This window comes from Trichoderma asperellum, chromosome 2, assembly GCF_020647865.1.
Source record: "Trichoderma asperellum chromosome 2, complete sequence".
NCBI classification, from domain to species: domain Eukaryota; kingdom Fungi; phylum Ascomycota; class Sordariomycetes; order Hypocreales; family Hypocreaceae; genus Trichoderma; species Trichoderma asperellum.
In genome coordinates this window covers 2744320-2766393 of record NC_089416.1, presented here as the reverse complement: position 1 = coordinate 2766393, position 22074 = coordinate 2744320, and the positions used below count along the sequence as shown (strand labels likewise).

Here is a 22074-nt window from a genome sequence, read left to right as displayed (position 1 = left end):
GCTATCTATCTGGTGGTGAGATCATGGACAGACGGAACCGATCTGAGATGCCATTGTTTTGCGGAATAATCGCTGTTTCTGAAAGTGAGGCTTGTTCATCTTTGCTTTTCATTGGGTACTAGCACGCTAAGAGGCGCAACGAGGGCTCAAATGGAAAGTCAAATTTTGATTTGATGCCATATTCGTTTAGTGCCTTGATAGTTTTTATTTTATTTTTATCTTTGTGTGTTAAAAGCAATGTTAATGGCTGGCACAATAAGAGAGATCAAAGTTGGAATCAGATGGCAAGCAGTTTGCTTGAGGGGAAGCGTTCCGTGTAAGACGGCCGAGGGGAGGTGCATGGCTGCATAAGAAATAAGAACTGGCGTAGTACGATGTAAGATTTACTTGGGGGACATTTTCGAGCTTAAAATTGCGACATGGTTTGAATCGTTCTGTAGAGTGATTACAGAGAAATGGACTGTATATAATAGACAACTCGTGATTTGTGACTTCAAGTCATTCACGCTGCCCTCTGGATGAGGTAGAATCAGTGCATGGCTAACGACCAAAAAAAGAGCCTTATTGTTGATCTATTTTAACTAGTCAATTCCGATGCTGCCAATCTGGCAACTCGGTTACAAAGTTCCGCTTGAACGATAGTTATTGAAGATACCAATGATGTCGAAGATAATTGCATACCTTAGCACAAGCTAACGCCAACTGATGGGCATAAGTAGAAACATGTGCCATACGCTCGATAACTTACTACTACTCCCCGATCCCTCTGTTCGAGCAATTTCAAGTCCGATTGAAGAATATAGCACTCGAGCGAGTGCCCATACTACGCAAAGCACCGTATTCTCTAAATATCACAGTTTGGTGGTTCTACGAGCTTAGTATCATTTGGCTTAAAGTGCCACCGAGGAAACATTTTAATTCTCAAATTTCACCTTTATTACCTTATAACAGGACTTATATCAGCACCCGTAATAGCTTATAGCAGCTATTATAACGTCCTTAAATATCGTGAAAGTGAAGGTACATTATACAGATAGATTACATATACCTTACAGCCCGATATTTGTGAAGCTTGCACGTGCCTTGCATCTCCTAACCAATAATCTACCGACTGTCAAGTGGCCTATCCCCATGGCCTAATCTCGCAAAGCCTTGGAAATCTGCTGTATCAATGGACACTCCGAGCGGGGTCGACTGCAGCTCGACAAAGGCTACATCGTCTTCGCAACTCTGAGGCAATCTCGTCCTTCGCACGCTTGAAGCGCAACCAAGTATCATGGTCTGTGTATTTATTGACGAGTCACTACTAGGCCTACACCAATGCTAACCGCTCAAACGCATATCAGGAACCGGCCGCTGCACCGAATACAAACTGGTTGCAGACCATCCGCGACCCCGACAATGCGAATCTAGAGTGATTGCCCAGCTCCACAGCATGTTGGCCAAATGCTGATCTTGACTAGCATTGTTGCAGTTCATGGCATGAACGTGAGCGGTGCCAACGGCCACTCCGAGAACACTTGGACGGAGAGAGAGTCGGGAACACACTGGTTAAAAGATCTCCTGCCTGAAGTTCTCCCGTGAGCCAGATCTTGGCATATCATTACAACGCGAATGTTGTGTTGAGGACGTCTGCTGCTGGCATAAAGGAGCAGGCTCTCAACCTGTTACATTGCCTTCACTCGAAGAGGAATGTTAGTGCTAAAGCAATTGCCTTTCCTTCGGCAGTCAGAGCTAATATAACGGATAGGGAGCGCTGGAAACCCGACCCATCATTTTTATTGCCCACAGCATGGGTGGAATCCTTGTTAAAGAGGCCTTGGCAATTTCTTTCCACGATAGCCCGCTCTACTCAATGCTTTGGATTTTCACGTACAGCATAGTCTTTTTCGGTGTTCCTCACAGGGGATCCAGGCACGCTGCGTGGGGAAAGATGGCTGCACGAATGGTGCAACTATTTACCGGGCGACCTAACGAGAACTTCCTCAGCAGCGTGGAAGAAGGCTCTAGCTACAATGCCGATCTCAGTGAAAGATTCGGCGCTTTGATTGACGCATTCAAGTATTTTAGCATATGTGAGACATTACCAGATCACAGTCACATCGAGATTGGACTTGTAAGTCTTGATACTTGAGGATCTATACACAAGTCTAACGCTGCAGGCAAGATTGTCGAAATGGACAGCGCAACTCTGGATCTTCCCGACTCGCAAGAGGTCAAGCTATATCCTAATCGCACTCACAGAACGATCTGCAAATTTGCTAACAGCTCAGAACCTGAATGGCAGCAGATTGCCGACATTCTAGTTCGTGGAGCTGCTGTTGCCGCCAACTTTACAGGCTACAGCCCAAATATGGCCACTCGCCAAATGACAGTGATCCACTCTGACGGTGAAGTCATGTTCCATATTGCCACTCATAGAATAAAGAAACTAACCATATAGTAGAGATACCTCCAAGTCCATATTCTCTTCAGCAATCCGTCCATCAAGGACAACTCGTTCTTGCTACTAGCGAAAGGCTGTTTGGCGAGCTACGTATTGAAGATGATACGCTCAGAAATGGATTTGGGGGGATTATTGCTTGGGCTTTTTCCTTTCTCGGAACGTTGTTCAGCTATGGGATTACCCTTTATCTTTCCTCTCGTCTCTTCCTTCCGCGCGCAAGTACTATTATGGAAAATGCAGAACATGCACGGCAGACTCAAGAACGCATTATTGAGTTCGAACAGCAAGCCATCGAGAAGCTTGACTCCAATAGGCACGGTGTACTAGAATCTATCATCAGGCTTCAGTCACCCTTGACGCAGGGAGAGCTGCCACCAAATGGGCTGCTACTTGAACTTTCCCATCAAGTCAAGCTAACTATCAGTGAAATGGAGAGGCTATCCCGCGCGATGCCAGAAGAAATAAGGAGACTAAGAAGAATTGAAGATGGCCAGAGAGAAGCGCAAGGCATGGACGATCGACAGCTCTTGGAGATGGTTGGTAGGTATGTACAAGAGGAGCAAGATAGATTGGTGGTGAGACAGGCAATTGCGCCGAGTGTAGAGGCCTGGGAATTTTGTCCCGGTTGTATCATACTCTGATATAGATGTTACAGTAGTTGGAAAATCGGCCAGCTTTTTAATGCTCAGATGGTGTTACATCACTAGGAATTCTATACCAGGTGGGAAATAGCCTATAAGTGTTAATTGATACCCATACACGTTTATAAATAGCATCTGTTTTAGGAACCTGAATTGTGGAATATGCTCAAACAGTTGAAATCATGTTTTATTACACGTTATCAGAATGTAGTTGGCCATCTACTTTCCATACATGGTCTGTAGCTATAGGTTGTCTGGCGAAGTCTTATTAGCAATATTACTCCCAAATCAGGAAACTGAATCGTTGAAGTATCAAGTCTATGTGCACTACATTTTATTTTTGTTGCGTCGTTTAATAGTGTCGTATGTGAAGCGTCGCAATCACGATTGTGCAGCGTTATATGGAAGCGGTATTACTCGTTCAATGTACACAAGAAGAACAAACTTTGTCGCTATTGTAATCAAATCTATCAGTTACTCTAACGAATGTAACGAAATAAATATATGTCAATCTTTCTTTTTCGTTTCCTTTTCCTTTTCTTTTTATATTTTCCCTTTCAGCCTCTCTATTGCGCTAATTTGAAACTCCTCTAAATCTCCTTCCAAGGTCATACTAGGACGTAAATGTGAATCCACGATAGTTGGCATCAAGCGCCTCTTGGCAAGCATTGACATAAGTGTGGAAACCTCCAAGACCCCAAAGCACATGTCTCTTGCCATTTTTGGGCGCTCTAGGAGTATTGTGATCGCTGAAAAAGTACGAGTTTCCTTTATAGAAGACGGTTGCTTCTGCAACTGCATTGGAATGCTTCACCCACTCGTCTTCGTCTTGCTGAATAGTATCGACAACAACTGGCTTGCCCGTCTCTTTCTTGGTCTTCTCGGCCTTTGAGATTAGCTGCGTGAGGAATTCGCCTTGGAACACGGCAATCGACGGGATGCTGGCGAGCGGCGTCTGGGGTCCAATCATGAAGAAGAGGTTGGGGAATCCCGCCTTGGAGACTCCCAGGTAGGCAGTTGCTCCTTCGGCGTACTTGTCAGACAACTTGCCGTTGGGCCCGGTAATGTCGATCTCAATCCAGCTTCCGTCTTGTTCGTAGCCAGTGGCATAGACAATAACGTCCAGCTCGTATTCCTTCTCTGTAGTCCGGATGCCCTTTTCGGTGATTTCGACCAGGGGCGTCTTCTTGAAGTTGACAACATCCACATTCTCCTTGTTAAAGGCCTCGTAGTAGCCGGCACAGCAGACGGGCCGCTTGTCCCAGAGTGCACCTGCCGGCGGAGTAAGCGTGTCACGCTTCTTGGGATCCTTTACAATCGTGTCAATCTTCTTCTGGATAAAGCGGCACACTTCTCGGTTTGCCGCTTCATCCGTCACAACATCGGCGAATGTGTCAAAAGTCATGGAGAAGCCCCATACAGAGTTCCAAGCCGCCTCAAAGACCTTCTCTCTCTCCTCTGCGCTGACATCAAAAGTCTTGGTGGTCTTCAAATCATAGCCCCATCCAAGCGGGCACTTTCGGACCTTGTTCCAGATGTCGTCATAGGTCTTGTTCACCCTCTCTCTGTATTCGACTGGGACCGGGCTCTTGCTATTGGGAACCACGTATTGCGCTGAGCGTTGAAACGATACTACTTCCTTTGCCTCGTCTGCAAGGCCGACAAGAAGTTGAGCGCCTGAAGAGCCGGTGCCGACAATTCCGACTCGTTTGCCTCGCAGATCACGATGCTCAGGCCAAAGTCTGAGAAATTAGCAGAGGTTTCTTATCTCCTTGACAGGTACACTTCATATAGCATTCGCTTCGCGTAGTAATAAAACTCACCCTGTGTGATATTGTTCGCCTTTAAATTTTTCATGCCCAGGAAAGTTGGGCCAAACGGTTTTATTGAATGTGCCCACAGCAAGAATCAGGTATGTTGCCTTGAAGCTTTCACCGGTGGAAAACTTGACAGTCCATGCACTTTCGTTAAAGGATGCAGACTTGAGCTCAGAAGAAAAGTGTATATGCTGCCTTAAGTCATAGTGATCGACGATATGCTTCAAGTAGCCTTGAATTTCTCCTTGAGGAAGAACATGGGTTGGCCATGGATAAGTTTGCAAGTTGTCTTTATCCCAGCTAAATCTGTACAGTTCGCTAGGAGTATCGCTGGCTGCATTCTGGTATTTGTTCCAATACCAGACACCTCCAACTTCGGGGGCCTTTTCAAATAATTTCGCCGACAACCCCTGTTGTCGAAGTTGATAGAGAGCACTGATTCCTGAGAATCCGGCCCCAACAACAATAGCATCAAAAGACTGCATATTGTAAAGCAAGGAATGATTGAGGAAGTTGATAGTGGTTATTCGATATGTCAAGTACTGATAGTGCTCCTTGAGCTAGGAGACTTGGAAGAGCAGGCAGTGACATATATATACTTATAAGAAGAATAAAAAGTCGGTGATATGACTTGATTAGCTAATAATATTATGATCCTAAAGGACTATATGCCCTCATAAACCAACTAGAGGTCATCACCTGGACAGGCAATAATAGTCTCAACATGAAGGAATGTCTGCCTCGATACAACTAACTGTGGGGGTCTGTGTTATTAAGATATCATTACCTGAATTAGGCAATGATAATACAATGATAAAAAACTATTAAGCCCTTGCAGAAGCTGATTGTGGGTCGTTGTTGTATAATAAATATATAGTGGAGTTACACCTAAACATTATTAGTGTACTCCTTTGGTTACTCAGATGCTTTATAAGCTTATAATACAATTAAATATTATACCGTATATTTAATATTATATACATACACATATATGGTAGAAATATTAATAATACCAATAATCATAATAATAAATAAAATATTGTAGCTATTCTTCTATAATAATAAAAGTTATTAAACTCTTATATATATAAACGTATCTAGGTCTTTTATTATATTTTACGATAAAATTCACAAATTATATACTTCAGAAGAGCTAATCTTGAAGAGAGCTATATATTTTTCTTTTGTAGACGAGTAGTTACTGTCTGGTTTCACAAAGCAAATTAAATACTGTATTGACTGTTATAGTTCCAAGTGTGACTAGGTAGGGAGATATCCATGGAGGAACATAAGCTTGGGCTAGTTGCTGTTGTACAAAAATAAGCGTAAGAGCTTGTCTCTTTCCTTTCTGAGTAGTAATATTATTCAAGACGCTTATTTGCAGCTGTTGTGCTACATACATGAAGCTAGGTCGTTAAATTATCCTTGCAAAACTAAACTATAGGCTCTCTAGTGTTTACACCGAGGATTAATAATGAGCCTAACTTTTTTTACACAAGCGTTTGCTAGAAGAGGAAAACTATTAAAATATTCCTCCGTGGATTATAACGTAAATATTTATGTAAAAATCTTGAAATAAAGTATTTATTATAACATTAAAATATAATATTTTTTTTTTTAACTTAGCATTACTAAATTATATATTGCTATTACATCTTAGTTCAATATACCTTGGTTATATTTTATAATAGCTGGTTCTATAATATATATATATAAACAGAGTTCTACTCGCATATACTGAAACAATGCTCTGTACTAGGAAACGTTTCTTCTTTTTATGGCAATTAATAAAGCCAAGATCCTACTCTTCAATTGCCATAACGGGAAATCTCAACCTATGGAGCTTAAAAGGGCAATGCAAGGCATCTGGCAGATCCAAATCCTCCCCCGTTACACAATGACGCAGCCAACCAACCCAATCAACAGTATACAATACGCTGGGATTCAAAGCATAAGACCTGCAGGATTTGATCCTGCCGCACTCCCGCGCAGAATTCCACTGCAGATATTAATGAACATCCTTCCACTATTTGCTACAATTAGCCAATCGGATATTGAAGATAGCTAGTAAAATGATCTATACTGTAATGTCTATGCAGTCGAGGTTTTTCAAGGGATTCGAGAAGAACGATCTAGCGTCAGGCTTGATCTCTGCATCGACTAACACATAATTGTTAATATAATTCTGATTTCTAGTATTATATACATGGATAAAATAAATATTATTAAGTGAAATGATTACAATTTACTTTCTCTTATAAAAATGTACTATTAATTTTAACTATAACAAGGTAAATATTTATATAATACCAGGCGTTTCTTTTATATTACAGACACTATTAAATACTAGCGTGCAATGGCGTGATTCGCTCACCGGCTTCTTATATCTGATTGCATAAGCCGAGAGAGCATGCCAAGAGATCATTCCCGACCACTTCATACACATATTTCTCAATTTATTTCCGCTATAATAAATGTAAGCCGGCAACTGAATGCATGAATCATGTCCGATGTCACGTCGAATAATAAGCTAGCATGGCTGATGCTGCTTACCGCCAAAACTAACTGTCAGAATTGGCCGGCCCTCTCTCCCCTCTCGCATGCAGCAGCCCTAGTCGGTCCCGAGATGGAATTCAAATCTGTGAAACAGTGAGGAGAGAGGAGGGAGACCCTGCGCCAGACTAATTCTTTGCCCCAGCCCTTGCAGTTGCACTATGTAGATACGGCGCTGTTGTAGACACCTCATTTCACTGTGTGGGACAGATTCAAAAAGACTAATAGAAAATGAGAAAACAAATAGACTCAGAAGCGAGAAAAGCATCCCTCTTCCTTGGAGTGGTAATATTGAGCCGCATGTTTTGGCAGCCTTCCCTCTTGCCCCTGACAAGTCTATTTTAGGAAACCATTCTACTTCGGCATTCATATCTAAGGTAGTGAGCCGCACCCACCAAAAAAAAAAAACACAAGGCTTGTTAACATACAAAGAGCCGCGAGGCTGGAAAATCACAGGCTATATCCACCAAAGCTCGAGTTCCCAGAGCGGTAATAAAAGTGAAAAGGCTCAATTGTTATAAAAGGATCATGCATAAATTATCAAGAGGGATTCTTAAATGCGTATGATCCTCTCGTCATACCATCATAGCAAATACTAGGCTGATAATTACAAATTGCAGCAATATCCAGGCGGGATCAGTGGCTTATAAGGAATCGCACTAGGTAATCTGCAAGACACCCATCGCCGGGGAATCCATTAGGAAGATGCCGGGAGGCACTGGTAGGAGTTTCTCATGTTGTCCCCCAGGGGGGTTCCCGAGGTATCTCCTCGATTTGTTCCTTGGGGTTTGCTTGCGTATCAGCCGTCTTATTTAGACAGATGGGAGCTTGCGTGAGCAAATACAGACTGTGTGAAGATATTCACTGGACGGCACGTTATCTCTTTTAATTAGATATGGTTAACATGAGAAGAAAATATTGGAAAAGAAAACAATACCTATATGAATAGGTAGGTAAATAACAAGGTTAAACGTCATTTAGTTTCCCTTTTATAGACGGACAATGGAGTATCTGAGAGTGTTTTTTGTAGATTCCAGTATCTATTAGTTAGTATACAGGCCATTTAACCCTGTGCACGGACGAATATCTGTCCGAATAAGAACTTTATGTCTAAGCAACTCGCAAACAACAGGGGCTGGAAAAACGACGATCAGCATACAGCGACGTATGATGCGCACATGCTGATTGTCGCTCTTTGCCATAGCGCCTTTGGCACATTAAGAATGCATATATACCTAAGTAGGCATTCAATTTGCAGCTTCTACTGTTTTACCAGCTACATGGAGGACTCTCAGCAAAAAGATGATGATAATTGCACTCTTCCGTCGGTAGCCATTTGATCTAGCTTGGAGTCATATCGACACACCCATTCGCATAACAGCTCCACCCACGCTCACCAGCCACGCGGCAAGTCTCCCAAATCGCTCTGTATAGCCAAAAACCACCTAGCTAACGGAAGTACGCGCGCAACTCGAGCTCGCCACAGCCCCAAGAACCCTCCGGGCTCCTTGGCCCTGACAGCCACAGAACCATTTCGGGCGTTGATCAGGGTGCCGTTGGGCTGATGGAACACAACATTGCGTTGGGCACAAGATATACTATACTATCTTGGTAGCAGTACAAGAGAGAGCGCAAAAACAGAGGGCCCTTTTCTGAATGTGGCTCCTCTCTATCCCTCTTCTAAACCCCCTGCCCTAGCATTGGGCCCCCCGCTAACCACCGAGACGGACGGACCCGTTTAGTTAGCAAAGAAAAAAAAAAAAAAAAAAAAAAAAAAAAAAAAGAACCAAAAACACAGATCGCAGATGTCTTTCGCCGATGGCTGCCAGCAAACGCCGCGAAAGCGATCGCCCTTTTCGCGGCGGAACTAATGCATGGCATCGAGCTACTATACACCGCGGCCGCTGTGTCCACATCAGCCGAGGAGAAGAGGAGGAGGGGTGGGAAGCTAGCAAAGAGAGAGGAGGACGGAGAGCGAGAGAGAGAGAAATAGCCTATTATTGCAAAGGGAAAAATGAGAAATGCTAAACAAATACGGACTTAGAACGAAAAATTTATACAAACGTAAAAACCATTCAATGCTGTACAAGTAACGTACGCAACTTTCGATTCCATTGTGTGCGTGCAAAGTGGCCAGCTTGCCGTGCGCTATTTTCCCCTTTCTTACATACATATCATTTGATATTACTAGTACTACCTACTGCTACCTACTGCTACCTACTTCTCGCGTGCCGCGCCTTACCATGTCTTTTGCCTTGCCTCTATTCCCACAGGCAAAGGCACCGCCGTTGTTAGGCCGCGCTTAGCCCACACAGACCGAGGAAAGACGGGAAAAAGTGGCCTTGACCATGCATGGGCGTGGCACGAATAAGGCGCATATTACTTGGACGAATCTGTGATACCTACCTACATACTACAAGTACACTTGTCCGTAGTCTCGGCCAGCTCGTATTAGCAATACGGCATGGGCCGTTATGTACTGCAAATACCATGTTATGTCCTGTACTTGTTCCTGTACGGTTTCAACACATATAAGCCGAGCTGTCACGGTCACTCTCAAACACCGGCACCGTTTCTCGTAAAACAAGCATTTCGGTGGATGCGCCGGCGCTCTCCTAACTATGAATAGTAGTAGCAAAGCCTAGCACCCTCGGGACAGAGTCCACATGGCTTTCCTGTCTCAATCGCGTAAATGATTGGCGGTGGATACTTTATATAGAAAACGTGCCGTTTCAACTCCCCATGGTAATTTTAATTAAACGCTCTGCTGTTCGTTTTCCTTCTCAGCTAGTACTACCTAGCGTCTGCTGTACAGGAACATGAAAACCCTATTTTCAGGGCAAGGGGAGAGGTTAATTACAGTACAATGCACTTCGTAATCGTAATGAACCACTGCCTCGTTTGCGGAGCTGCGGCTGCGAATTCTGCATCATGTAGAGTATCCTTCCCCCCCCCCCCCCCCTTCCCTTTTTTTTTTTGACAAACCCAATCTCAATCCCGCTCTTTAAACTTTCTCGCCAAGCAAAAAGCAGTAATAAACTAGTATAAGCTGCATACGTGTATTGCTTCTTTGAGCAATCATCGTGTTCGGTACTTTAAGATGGCATCTGGCAGTTCAAACGCCTCCTTTTAGCTCAACGAGGATCGTCCTCAACTGGCGACATTGGGTTAGCTAGATAGTGTCCCTGAGAGGCTACAAGTAAGATGTTGCTTCGTAGATATCTGCCAAATGCCTGCCAGGCTATTTCTCGCGTCGATAGGGTCTTGTTGGTACCTGAGAGTGGATTTCCCTAGGGACGAGTCAGAAAGGATGAAGAACCGAGCCCCATCTAGTAAATCCAGCCAACAATACCTCGTTATCACTACAAGACAAGCAATACGGGGTTTAGATTACCTACACTACTAACATCTCCCTCATAGGTTCAGACAAAATAACTCTTTATTATAAAGTCCAAAAGGCCAAATAGGCATATGGAAAATGTATAATGCTGCGTGTTTGGTCGTATTCCCATTAGGTTACCCAGTTCCTGCATAAAGCTAAATCACTATTCAATGCCTCTTCCTACCCATAGCGTGTATCATCCATCCATTATATCCCAACCACCTGCCTCCTTTTACCTATAATTATAACTCAAGGTCAAATATACTATCCTTAAAAATGATATTACTCGTGTCCTATCCCAGCTAAATGCGTGTACAGCCGGATCCTAAACATTCCATGAAATCGAAAAAAAAGAAAAAGTGAAAAAGGAAACAAGAAGAAAAGGAAGGAGAAAAGAGAGCAATTTGTCGAATAATGGGGTTTCGGAGGGGTATTCGAATGCAACAAAAGCAGTCATATATCATCTGCCCACTCCCGCCCAGCAGGATGCGAGTAAATAATACTGTATCCATCCCATAGCTCCTTCGAAGTAAGATATGCAATTATTCCATCATAAACCCAAGCGCCCTGGTATCTTTGAAATTATCGTCAACACCGTCCAACGCCAGCACAGAATCCTCCTCCAAAGTCCATCTCGCTTGATTGCTAAATTCCTAAAGAATCGAAAAGAAAAGGAAGAAGAAAGAGAAAAGAAAACAAGAAAAGGAAAGACGCTTTTCAGCCGTTGAATATTCAGAATAAGCTTAGAAAATAAGCCTAAGAATTAGGCCTGCTGTTGATGGAGACGCCTCGGGTGCGTCATCAATCGACATCTCCCACTCCCGTTTCATCGGTGGCTGTTCAACCACTTCTTCAATCTCCAACTGCATATCTTGGCCCTCTTTCAGCTCCTGTACCACTTCATCATCCACTTCGATCTCTATACCAATCTTTGTCGCATGTACTGTTCGAATAATACGAGATGGGTCGAGACCCCACTTGGCGCCGATCCGATTGTTGAGTTCTTGGAGTGTACGCGCAGAAAGGTAAATCGCCCTGTGGTATTCTTTCTTTCCGGGCTCCGTTTGTCCTATGCGGGCAACGTAGAAACATGCAACTGGTTTCACGGGCCGTTCAGGAGGAGGTCGGTAAGAGGGGTCAACGCCTAGTGCTTCAATCCATCCACTCAAGGTACCATCGTCGTCTGTTTTGCTAATTGTGGTGGGATTTTCCACCCTCTTGACGCCGGTCGAGTCGAAGTTCTGCCACTGGACGCCAGAGCCGATAACAGATGCCTGAGATGCTAGAGAGAGTGAGCTAGGGGAGGGAGAAACCAGTGAGCCAGCTACAGAACTGTGGGTGCTGCGGGCCTGCCAAATGCTTCCTTCGCGCAAAAAGTCCACCTTGCCAGACGACGAGTCGCCCTGTAGCGATACGGGATGCAGGTCAGGGTCGTCAAGCTCCTCACCCCGTAAATACAAAACGCTCACCGGCCTCGTACTTGTAAACATATCCTGAAGTGTCTGCAACTTGAATTGCAAGTCATCTTCCAACGAGAGGCGAGGAGCTGCGCCACCAGCAGAGCTAGCTGAAGACATAGACCAAGTTCTCTTGTGTTTGTGTATCTTGCCGGGCATCCCTGCTTTACCCAAGCCGTTCATTCTTTTTCGCTTGAAATCTTTCAGTCCACTCTCAGCCTGCGCAATTTGCTGCTTGAGCTTGTCAATCGACTTTTTCACATGAGCTACATCGTTGGACAACTTTCGCTCAGCACCGTGATCCCTGAAAAGCTTGACTTTGCAATAGCAAATCTCAGGAACGGCATCCGGAGGCGAGGGTAGCTGATCTGAGGTAAAGAGGCTAGTCTTGGCGCAGAGTCGAACCGGAATACCTTTAACACCTTTTGAATGACTGAAGTCTGTTGAAAGGAAATTGAAGCGAACGGGGATATTAGCTTCAACGGCGCCATTCAAGCCTGGGGTCCAGATAACAGAAAAGCAGTCAAAGGAAGACGACTCCAGCTCTATCCGAGTTCTCTTATCATCGCCTTCGGCAGGCTGGCCGGCTTCAACATACTCAACAGCTTGGAGCCGGCCTCCTCTTTGGTGAGCTTCATTTGTCCCTCTTCCCTCTTTCCACAGGCTCCAGCAAACACCTGGTTTTTGTCGCTGATGTTCATCTTCGAATGATATACGCACATAGGTCCTATATCGAGTCCCGGGGCTGACTGGAGGATGGACGCCTGTATCCACGACAGATAAGGTGTATGCTTGTCCCTTATTGAGGTAAGTGACTGGAATCTCGGTGGCATGCTTTACCATAGCCGTTGGAGCATTCAAGGTCGAGTGGAAGCGAAACTTTTCGGCGGCAGGCGGAAGAGGTTGAACGTTTTGCACGACTGCTAGTTGCTGTGGATGTAGCGCAGAGGCGATCGTCGGCATTCGCTCGTCTGATGGATCAGAGTCCATTGGGGATCCATCGGGCTCCATCGTTTCGTATCCTGTATCATGATGTACAAATTCGGACGGCACAAAGGCCGGTTGCGGAGGCGGCGGCGCCTGAGCAAAAGGATCAAAGGGGGCTATCGGATGAGCTTCTATCGCAGGAAAGACTGCCAGATTAGAAACTTCAACACTAGGTTGTATGATATCAAGTGTCGTGGGTACCGATAAAGGTGTCTCCAGGCCAGTGCTGATAGCCATGCTAGGAGGAGGCTGCATCTCCATCACTTGCGGGAGCAAAGTGCCAGACCCTCCAGGAGTAGGAGGATAGTAGGGTTGAGCACCAGGGACGCCAGTAACAACAGGGACGCCGGTGACAACGGGGATTCCAGTGGCAACGGTAGCTCCAGGAGTGAGAGGGTTGAAAGAGAAGGCATTAGCGTCTAAGAGCGATGGTGTAAATCGCCAAGGGTCATTAACAGCCCGAGGTGTTGGGTCCATGTCTCGAAAGGCTTCATTTTCAACATGTACTCTATCATTTTTTCCTCGTTAGCACTCGAGAGTGGGAAATTGACTCAAGCAGTATTGAAGAGCTTGATCATGTTGAAGGATAATAGAGGGATAGTATCGCTGTGAGGCGCTGACTTTGGACTGAACATGAAACTGCCTACCTCTCGTGAGTCGGTGCATTGATAACGGGATTGAAAACTGCTGTTGTTGCCTGAGAGATGGCTGGAGCCGTAGGTTCTGTGACTCCAGTAGAGACTTCTGGAAACTGCTGCCTGAAATCTGCCAATAGTTCATCATCGGGTTTCCGTGCACTTGTTCTATAGTTTACGTGCAACGTTAGTAAATTATTGTCCATAGGTAGGAATGGATCGAGAATGCGCATCCCATAATGATGCAATATCCGTGAGAAGCTGAGAGATGGAGTAATATCAAATTGATTCGGAGAGACGCATGGGAACTGCGCGTCCAGGGGACGAATACGACGAGTCCGTAAGGTTAGGCAGAGGATAGATGAAGAATTATCGTACCTAGAACGAAACATGTTTGTTGCGATTTGAAGCGCCTGTGTGCACACAGACGCTTATAAAAAAATTGTAAGGTGAGGGTTGGTCCGATCAGTCGTGGTCTTGTTACCTTCTCTTCACACACAAATGTGTCACTCACTCCCGGCTGCCTCTCAGGAGTCGTCGCAATGCACAACCAGTCAGACTACTGATAACTAGGGCGCACAGGCGTGCCACATAAGGCGTTCCTTTTGAGGGTGAAAGGGACGAGACGGGGAGATTGAAGCGCAACAAAGCCGAACGAGCTGGCCGTCGCTGCGGTCTACATCCACCACCACAGGGCTCTCTGCCGCTGTAAGCACGATGCTAGAAGAACGGAGGCGCTCTCGAAGTCGTCAAAGCTGTCAAAAATCTCGGACTGCCAGGCTGGTGATGCTTGTAAGTCGCCCTCCTCGTCGGTTTGCGGCGCGCCGGGTGGAATGAAGGGGGGAAAGAACGACGGGGATAGCAAAATGGGTAAAACGACGGCACGAAGCGAAAAGAAGAAAAAGTATGATGGCCAAACGGGTGAGCAAAGATGTTGCCTCGAGGCCCCATCGCCTGGTGATGGAGGCGCTGGGTCGGTTGTGTATTAATTAGAGACGCAACTGGTGGCGGGGCCAAGCTTCCGATCTTGGTCGCTTTTTCCCTTAGCAGCAGCAGGCCTGATGTTCTGGACCGTCTTAGGCGTGGAGCCCCTGTGCTGTGCGTGTCTTGCGACGCTGTGGCTCGCTCTTGTCCCCTGCTGTGGCTCCGTGCTTTTGGGGGTGGCCTGGAGAGTTTTTTGCTTGTGCTCGAGGTGATTTTTTGGTGAATGCTGGGGAGGGGGTGCCGCGAATTGATGGCTGCATGGGGCAGATGCGACAGCAGATCGAAAAGTCTGTGGTGAATCGACACACCCCGAGGAGCGCTCCTAAGTTCGTTAGCGGTAGCCCCCCCAAGGTAGCTTTATGCAGTGCTAGTCCCAGGGAGTTAGTGCTGTCGATGGAGAATTGGCTTTAGTCGTTGTAGCTTACCTGGGTGTTTCGCAGCTACTGGGGCAGTAGTGGCTGACAGAAGACTCAGGCACTCTGTGAAGGTCGCTCGGTATGTGGGTGTTCGCAAAGGCCGCCATGGCGCCTAAGCATTTTGCCTCATCCAATCACCTCGGCAGACAGTATGAGCGAGAGGGGCTGCGGTATATGATATGGAAAGAGAAGATGAGGAATGGCTGGAGATGGAGCAAAGAGGGGGAGAATGGAGAGAAGAATAAAGAAGCTTAATCAGCACGGGATATAGGCCTAGCGCCTAGATGACAAGTGTGGCAGGAGCAACTCTTTCTCATGCTCTTGCTCTCTTCTGGGATCGTGCACCTACGCCTTCTCTCGCGCCTTTTCCTTCTTCCTCATGCTCGTATGGTAGGTACCGCCGGCGGGAGTACCTACCTACCTTCATGCCAAGAGAGAAGGGCTGGTACTTATTGGTACCGGTACTACTAAGGCAGTAATATCTTCGCAGTGGCAGCGTCTCGTTTTAGATAAGGTACCGTAATGCTTTGATTTGACGGCCTGCAAAGTACAGGGAACCAGGTTCTTCCGTTCTGACAGGCGGCAGAATCTGGACAATCTCGGTGCTGTCACCTGTACTACTATCTGTTCTGGGGAGCAACGTAGTATGTATGTAGTTCTACATGTCGCCCAAAGCTGACATGAGCCTTTGAGAGTGCATGTGCCGCACTGCTTCTCCTGAAGATGCCGCATCAATGCAATGCATGCTTGTAGATACCGTACGTAGCTGCATGCGCCGCACACCGAGTCCCTTGTTGGAGAAGCTCCCTGTGAGAAGAGGAGCAATGGATGCATGTACACCTGCTGTAGGCACCTAGGCAGGCAGGGCAGTTCTTTCTCTGCTACACCCTTTGTTCACTGCTATGCCGTGCCTCTACAATGTCATACTGTACAAAGATTAGTGTCTGCTCTCCTGTAGAGGTGCACATGAGCTGCGGCTCGAAAGCTTCGATCGCTGCCGATTCACCGTGCGGGAATACAGTGCAGAGACGCGGATGCTGCACCTGCTGGAAGTACAGTATCATTGCTCGTCAGACAGCATCCAATGCTGCATCCGGGCAATCCTCCGCACTGCAGCATGCACCTATCTCCATTTGTGATCTCCAAAGTACCAGCACTCTGTCCACTGCACTCGCGGTTGCAGCTCATCTGATATACTTGCCGTCCTCTGCGCGAAATGGAGCAGCGAGGAAGACGGTCGAAATGAATTGTTAGCGCGCGACGGTGGCCACGATCCACAGCTCGCTAGCCTCGCTTTCTACTATGCCAACGCCCCTCTGGTTCGTTTTGTCCACATGGCCAGCCGAACAGGACGCGCTCTATTCCGTTAGCAGCGGATACAACAAGCTACTGCTGCTAGCAGACTCCATTTTACCTGGAGTGGCTATTTGGATAATAATCGCCGCGCGACTAGGTACAATCGGACGAGCCGTTCAGCTTCGTGTTTTCTATCAGGCGGCCTCCTAGATCTAGATTGGATCGAGCCTGTGTCGATGGTCATGGCCGTCGACTCGATAGGGGACACATGATATCTTCCATGAGTTGCCTAGGCGGACAAAGCAGCGTCAAGCTCTAGCCGGCGTGCAGAAACTCTAGAAGCGAGTCAGTCGCAGCAGGTCAGGATTGATACACGTCCTAGGTATGCATCGGATGGCATTTGTATGTACAAGTACCTCTGCTAATAAAATCCCAGCATTGTTTCCATACCGCCTATGCTGTATATCCCTTGGCTGCGGGAATGACCGGCATCCGATGCCCTGCCAATACAGTGCCGGCGATGCGGTGACCATATGGCTTGGGCCTCCCGGAGAAAGCCACCCGCAGTGGAACAACAAACTGCGTGTCGAACTCCCGAGGCAGGGCGTGGTGCCAGAGTACTCGCAGCCAAAGGCAAGACGGCCCTCCATGCCGGGAGGTGTTTCTAGCATCTACGGCACTTCGCCTAGGGGGCCCAAGGATGTGCCCGTCACAGGCTGTGTGGCTGCGCCCACGCGACTACTAAGTAGGCATGCAAGGAGCACAAAACGTTTCTGTCAGCTCTCCCGCAGCTCGTATATCCATGTTCCTTGCCTTGCATTGCCTGCCGGCATTCCATACGAGGATGCTACTCGCAGTAGGTACTCCCAAACTCCCTGCAGCGCATATTACGTTGGCGCCAGCACGCCTGGCAAGTGCCGGGGCGGCTTGAGCAAATAGATTTTGCCGTTCTTCAATACCGAGATGTCTATTTGCTTACAGCTGCTTACAGCATTTCGAAGAGATTGCTTGAGAACAACTCATTTCATATCCTTTGCCACTGATATGCAGCTCCAGGCCTACCTATCTACATAATGGTGGTGGCCATCTGTGCTATTCAGAGCGAGAAAGTACCTTGCTCTCTTTCTAATTCTCACCAAGAGCTTAGATCGAATTTGCGTTGCCCTAATAACATGCTAGCAGGAATCACAGCGCAGACATAGGGCTTACCAGCTGTAAAACACATGGCATGTCACATTTATTCAGTGGGGTAATACTCTGGCAGTCGAGTGTCGAGTGTAACCTTGCCTGGCAAATGCCCGTTGAAGAAGCACGGCCGTTGGGCCTCTAGCCGCCACCTTGTGCTAGGACCAAACTTTTCATGGCCGTCTGTGGTGGATATTATCGTATGATTCGGGAGTGCGACGCCGCGCTTTAGGAGTGGCAAACTGTGGCGTAGCGGGCATCAATGCTTCGGTAAGGTGCCCTCCAGCATAAATAATTGGATGGAGCGCGTGCACGAGTTATAGATTGGGTAGCATGCAGGGCTAGATATTGCTCCGTTATATCTGGCGATGTTGGTACACGCGATGTCGAAGCGCAGTATAATGATCGTCAGAGAGACAGCTTCATTTGCTTCGTAGTCTACATGCATGTTCTTTTTTTAACACGGAAGGCGTTCATCCCTAAAACTAAAGTTTGATTTTCATGCCCATCTTCTCTTATTTTAGCACAGAGACGCACCTCTTAATCCCTGTACTGTCGATCTATTGTTCTAGAACACGTGCAGTTTACTATCCGGCCATTTGATACCCAAGTGTAAGTCTACATGAAAGGCAACCAGTCTGAACTTATCTCAGACGCAGCTACATTCACCACATGAGACTTACACGGAATCAAGGCGCAGCATACATGATGATTGTCCCTCAATAGAAGGCTGTGCCACGCGGGATTGGGCATTATAAGACATATGTGATTGGGGCCAGAGCCGATAGTAGCCCGCCTTCAATGCATCGAAACACCATATTTGACTCGCTCGATTTCGCTACCACGATTACTACAAGATTCTCACTAGTATTTTTATTTTCCAGTTTGTGTGATTGTTCATTTCATTCCTTTCTGTCAGTTACATATACGGATGGCTTGAAATTTTTACGTAGACTTGATATCAGATCATTACTAATTTCGGCTAAGACAAAAACGCCCGTTTGACTCGTATCCCGAACATCTCCCGCGATATTGTCTCGTCAGACTCAGAATCAACATTCTACATATCCACAACTTGGTCTCTTTATGGTTCAATGCACGTCCTATTTTGTATCATAGATGAACCAATGGATCACTCAAGCAGCGTAGAGCCATAGCCCTTACAATGGCCGTCTCACTTCCATATCACGAGCCAGGCATCGTCACAATCCTTGTACAGGCATCTTTCTTACTGCTCCTCAATATCACAAACTTCTTGCTTGATCACGCCGTGTACTGCGGCCTTGTTGGGCAAATATTCATAGGAGTTGCTTGGGGAACTCCCGGGGCGAAATGGTTGAACACAGAGGCTGAAGAGACAGTCGTCCAGCTAGGGTATCTGGGACTGCTGCTTTTGGTATACCAAGGTGAGGATCGCCCCAGGCTATAAACAATTCGATTATCTGAAGCTGACTTATCCAATTAGGCGGACTCTCGACTTCTTTGAGAGCGCTCAAGGCCAACCTTTTCCTATCCTCGTGCATTGCCCTCACTGGCATTAGTGCGCCTGTAGGACTTTCGTTCGTACTCCAAAAGCTCAGTGATGCCACGCCTCTCCAGTCCTTCGCAGCCGGCGCAGCCTTGTGCTCTACAAGTCTGGGAACGACGTTTGCAGTGCTCCGCTCCACTGGACTTATGAGCTCAAGGCTCGGCGTAGTGCTCACGAGTGCCGCCATGATGGATGATGTTGTTGGTCTCGTCATGGTCCAGGTCATTTCCAACTTGGGGCCATACAGCGCGAGTATCAGCGCTGTTACTATCATCAGACCGCTTCTAGTATCTGTTGCTTTTGCAGTGTGCACTCCCCTTGTATGCGTCTGTATTGCCAAGCCGCTCACTATCTGGTTGAACTCTCAGCGGATGACGCACCCAAAAGGGGCTATCAATCTTCTTCTCAGCAAGGAGAAAGTACCATGGATCGTGCATACTTGCATATTGATTAGTTTTATAGTTGGTTCGACATATGCTGGAACCTCCAACTTATTTGCCGCCTATATTGCCGGTGCGTCTGTTAGTTGGTGGGATTCGGAAGTGCCTCATCGTTCTTGTGAGACATTGTCCACCGAAATACCGTTGCCCGGAACACCTTCTACGGAAAATTTCTCTGCAGCGCAGAGTGAAATCTCTGAGCATTTAGAAACAAATAACACAGAGACTCCTGAGAATATTGCCTCAGAGCCTAGGAAAGCAAGTTCATCCGGACATGTCATTTTTGAGAAGTATTACCTGCAGCCCCTTGATAGGATTCTAAAGCCATTCTTTTTTGTAAGTATCATATTCCAGCGACAAAATTCCCATCTAACTCTTGAAGGCTTCCATTGGCTTCTCTATTCCACTCACGGAGATGTTCGACAGTTCAATTGTCTGGAAGGGAATCGTATATACCATTCTGATGATGGTTGGCAAGCTGTTGTGTGGGATCTGGCTCCTTCGCATACCATTCGTATCATGCCCTCCCATCAAACTTGCAGCCTTCATGAAGCGCCCAAGATTACAAATGTCGCATTTTTGGGGACGAGTTCTCGAACAGCCCAAGGTGTCTCGCGGCTCGACTTCTACACCCGCAGGCCGACCCCAAGAGTCTCCAACATCGCAGCCAAGCCATGAAACGACCACCCAAGCGGCAGTTCCGCACTCAGATCTAGCGGGTGCAAAACCGCGATCAATTTATCCTGCCACCATCATAGGCTGTGCAATGACTGCGCGTGGAGAAATTGGCTTTCTAATTTCGTCAATCGCGGAGGGCAAGAAGATATTCTCTTCAGCTCAAGCCGATAACGGAAAGAATTCAGAGATTTTTCTAATCGTCACTTGGGCTATCATGCTGTGCACAATCATAGGCCCCTTGTCATTGGGGCTCATTGTGAGGCGAGTGAGGCAGCTGCAGCATGGTGCTGAAATAGAGGGACGGCTTGTTCGGAAAGATGTACTTGGGGTCTGGGGCTTACTCTGAGACAGAGACGGAGCAGAGTAGAAGATCATACGAGTTCAATTGATGCATGTATCCCTATTGAAGAGGCTTTATCTCTAGAGAGGTGCTGATCGGATCTAGCATATTCTCAAAAGAGCTTCTTGGCTTGTGGCGATTGCGGCACTTCTCAGGTTCAGTGTAGCCATCAAATAAGCCATAAAGTCTATATGAGCTACAAATGCCACAAATGTTTAACAAATGTTAAAGCTGTGTAAAATTTCCACAAGACTGAGATGTAGCATTATCGAGTATTAGATCTCGAAGTTCAAGAATCTTGAGCGCGACCTTGAACGCATATATGAGTCAAAGGTAGTTTCTACCTGACATTAATTTGTCTCTCTTCCTATTTCGGTTTATCCTCTCATTACCTGAGCTTTATCGTGAGTCAACGACCAATATTTGCTAGCCATGGATATTTTTAGAGAGTGAGAAGGAGCCTCTAGTGTGGGGTGATAGTTTCCATGAGTGAAAGAGCCGAAATCAAGACTCTTCTCCAGTTTATGAGTCATGGATCAGCTCTGCTATTTACGGGCGCGAGAGCCGCAGTGGCATAACTATACGCGCATACATGACTAGCCTCCGGGCAGGCTGGCCTCTTTCAGTCCTATACAAATAGTCATCTGATGTATAACACAACACGATCGTAACTACTAACTCCAGCCCAGGTTACAGATCTACAAAAGTCGACCCATGTAAAAGCTTGGTCACACCATGCTCCGTGACATCACGGATGAGTTGAGGGTAGCCCACTCAGCGTATTCGTGTGTTTTATGTAGTTGATAAAGAGAGATTCGATGGCTAGAATCCCAACATGCCAGGTTATGAACTCTTGGTGGTAGAGGACACTATTGAATAGGTACCTGAGACGTTATATATTCTTTGGTATTAGAGAGAAGTTCCCCTCTAAGAACGTGGCTTCACTTAGACTAAAACACCAGGACGCACGCTATCTGGAAATATCGGCCCTGTTGTGCCAAGAAGACATTCTTATATCCAAACTACAGTACAAGTATAGATGCAGATGCATAAGAACTGGCGTAGCTACTCGGCCGTTGACGGAGGCAACTGTTGCCGCGCTGCAAGCCGCGCCGTAAACGCTGAACCCCTCCAATGCTACCTCCGTTCATGGAGGGTGGTGGAGTAGTTAGATGGTTCGATGACGTACAATTCAATAGTTGCGATGGAACTGCCGAACTAGATCACGCTGAGGGGAAGATGGACAATCGCTATCGGCCACAAAGACAGCTGAAGCATCTCGATTAGAT

General features: G+C 46.5%; 5 protein-coding genes across 6 annotated transcripts; 3 read left to right on the top strand and 2 right to left on the bottom strand.

Moving 5' to 3' along the window:
• Positions 1 to 1276: 1276 nt before the first annotated feature.
• Positions 1277 to 1584, top strand: TrAFT101_003232 (uncharacterized protein; the record flags this gene model as incomplete). The annotated part of the gene is made up of 3 exons (XM_066126828.1): positions 1277 to 1279; positions 1347 to 1414; positions 1464 to 1584. 3 exons carry the CDS (start codon positions 1277 to 1279, stop codon positions 1582 to 1584), a joined length of 192 nt encoding a protein of 63 aa, XP_065982935.1.
• Positions 1585 to 1792: 208 nt separating this feature from the next.
• TrAFT101_003231 (uncharacterized protein) lies at positions 1793 to 2443 on the top strand (the record flags this gene model as incomplete). Its single annotated transcript, XM_066126827.1, has 2 exons — positions 1793 to 2116; positions 2168 to 2443. 2 exons carry the CDS (start codon positions 1793 to 1795, stop codon positions 2441 to 2443), a joined length of 600 nt encoding a protein of 199 aa, XP_065982934.1.
• A 1173-nt stretch (positions 2444 to 3616) lies between these two features.
• On the bottom strand, positions 3617 to 5437 carry TrAFT101_003230 (uncharacterized protein). Its single transcript, XM_024901767.2, has 2 exons — positions 4911 to 5437; positions 3617 to 4829 (listed from the first exon to the last, which is right to left on the bottom strand). Exons 1-2 carry the CDS (start codon positions 5387 to 5389, stop codon positions 3701 to 3703), a joined length of 1608 nt encoding a protein of 535 aa, XP_024764364.2. The 5' UTR covers positions 5390 to 5437; the 3' UTR covers positions 3617 to 3700.
• Positions 5438 to 10827: 5390 nt separating this feature from the next.
• On the bottom strand, positions 10828 to 15531 carry TrAFT101_003229 (uncharacterized protein). 2 transcript variants are annotated; one of them, XM_024899481.2, is made up of 3 exons: positions 15328 to 15531; positions 13931 to 15269; positions 10828 to 13791 (listed from the first exon to the last, which is right to left on the bottom strand). In XM_024899481.2, the coding sequence occupies exons 2-3, from the start codon at positions 14308 to 14310 to the stop codon at positions 11583 to 11585; spliced, it is 2589 nt and encodes an 862-aa protein (XP_024764363.2). In that variant the 5' UTR covers positions 14311 to 15269; positions 15328 to 15531; the 3' UTR covers positions 10828 to 11582. The 2 variants fall into 2 exon arrangements, with proteins under 2 accessions (XP_024764363.2, XP_065982933.1); XM_066126826.1 differs by having other exon boundaries at positions 10828 to 15269.
• A 3255-nt stretch (positions 15532 to 18786) lies between these two features.
• On the top strand, positions 18787 to 21112 carry TrAFT101_003228 (uncharacterized protein). Its single transcript, XM_024899339.2, has 4 exons — positions 18787 to 19205; positions 19265 to 20103; positions 20150 to 20835; positions 20891 to 21112. Exons 1-3 carry the CDS (start codon positions 18965 to 18967, stop codon positions 20789 to 20791), a joined length of 1722 nt encoding a protein of 573 aa, XP_024764360.1. The 5' UTR covers positions 18787 to 18964; the 3' UTR covers positions 20792 to 20835; positions 20891 to 21112.
• Positions 21113 to 22074: the final 962 nt, after the last annotated feature.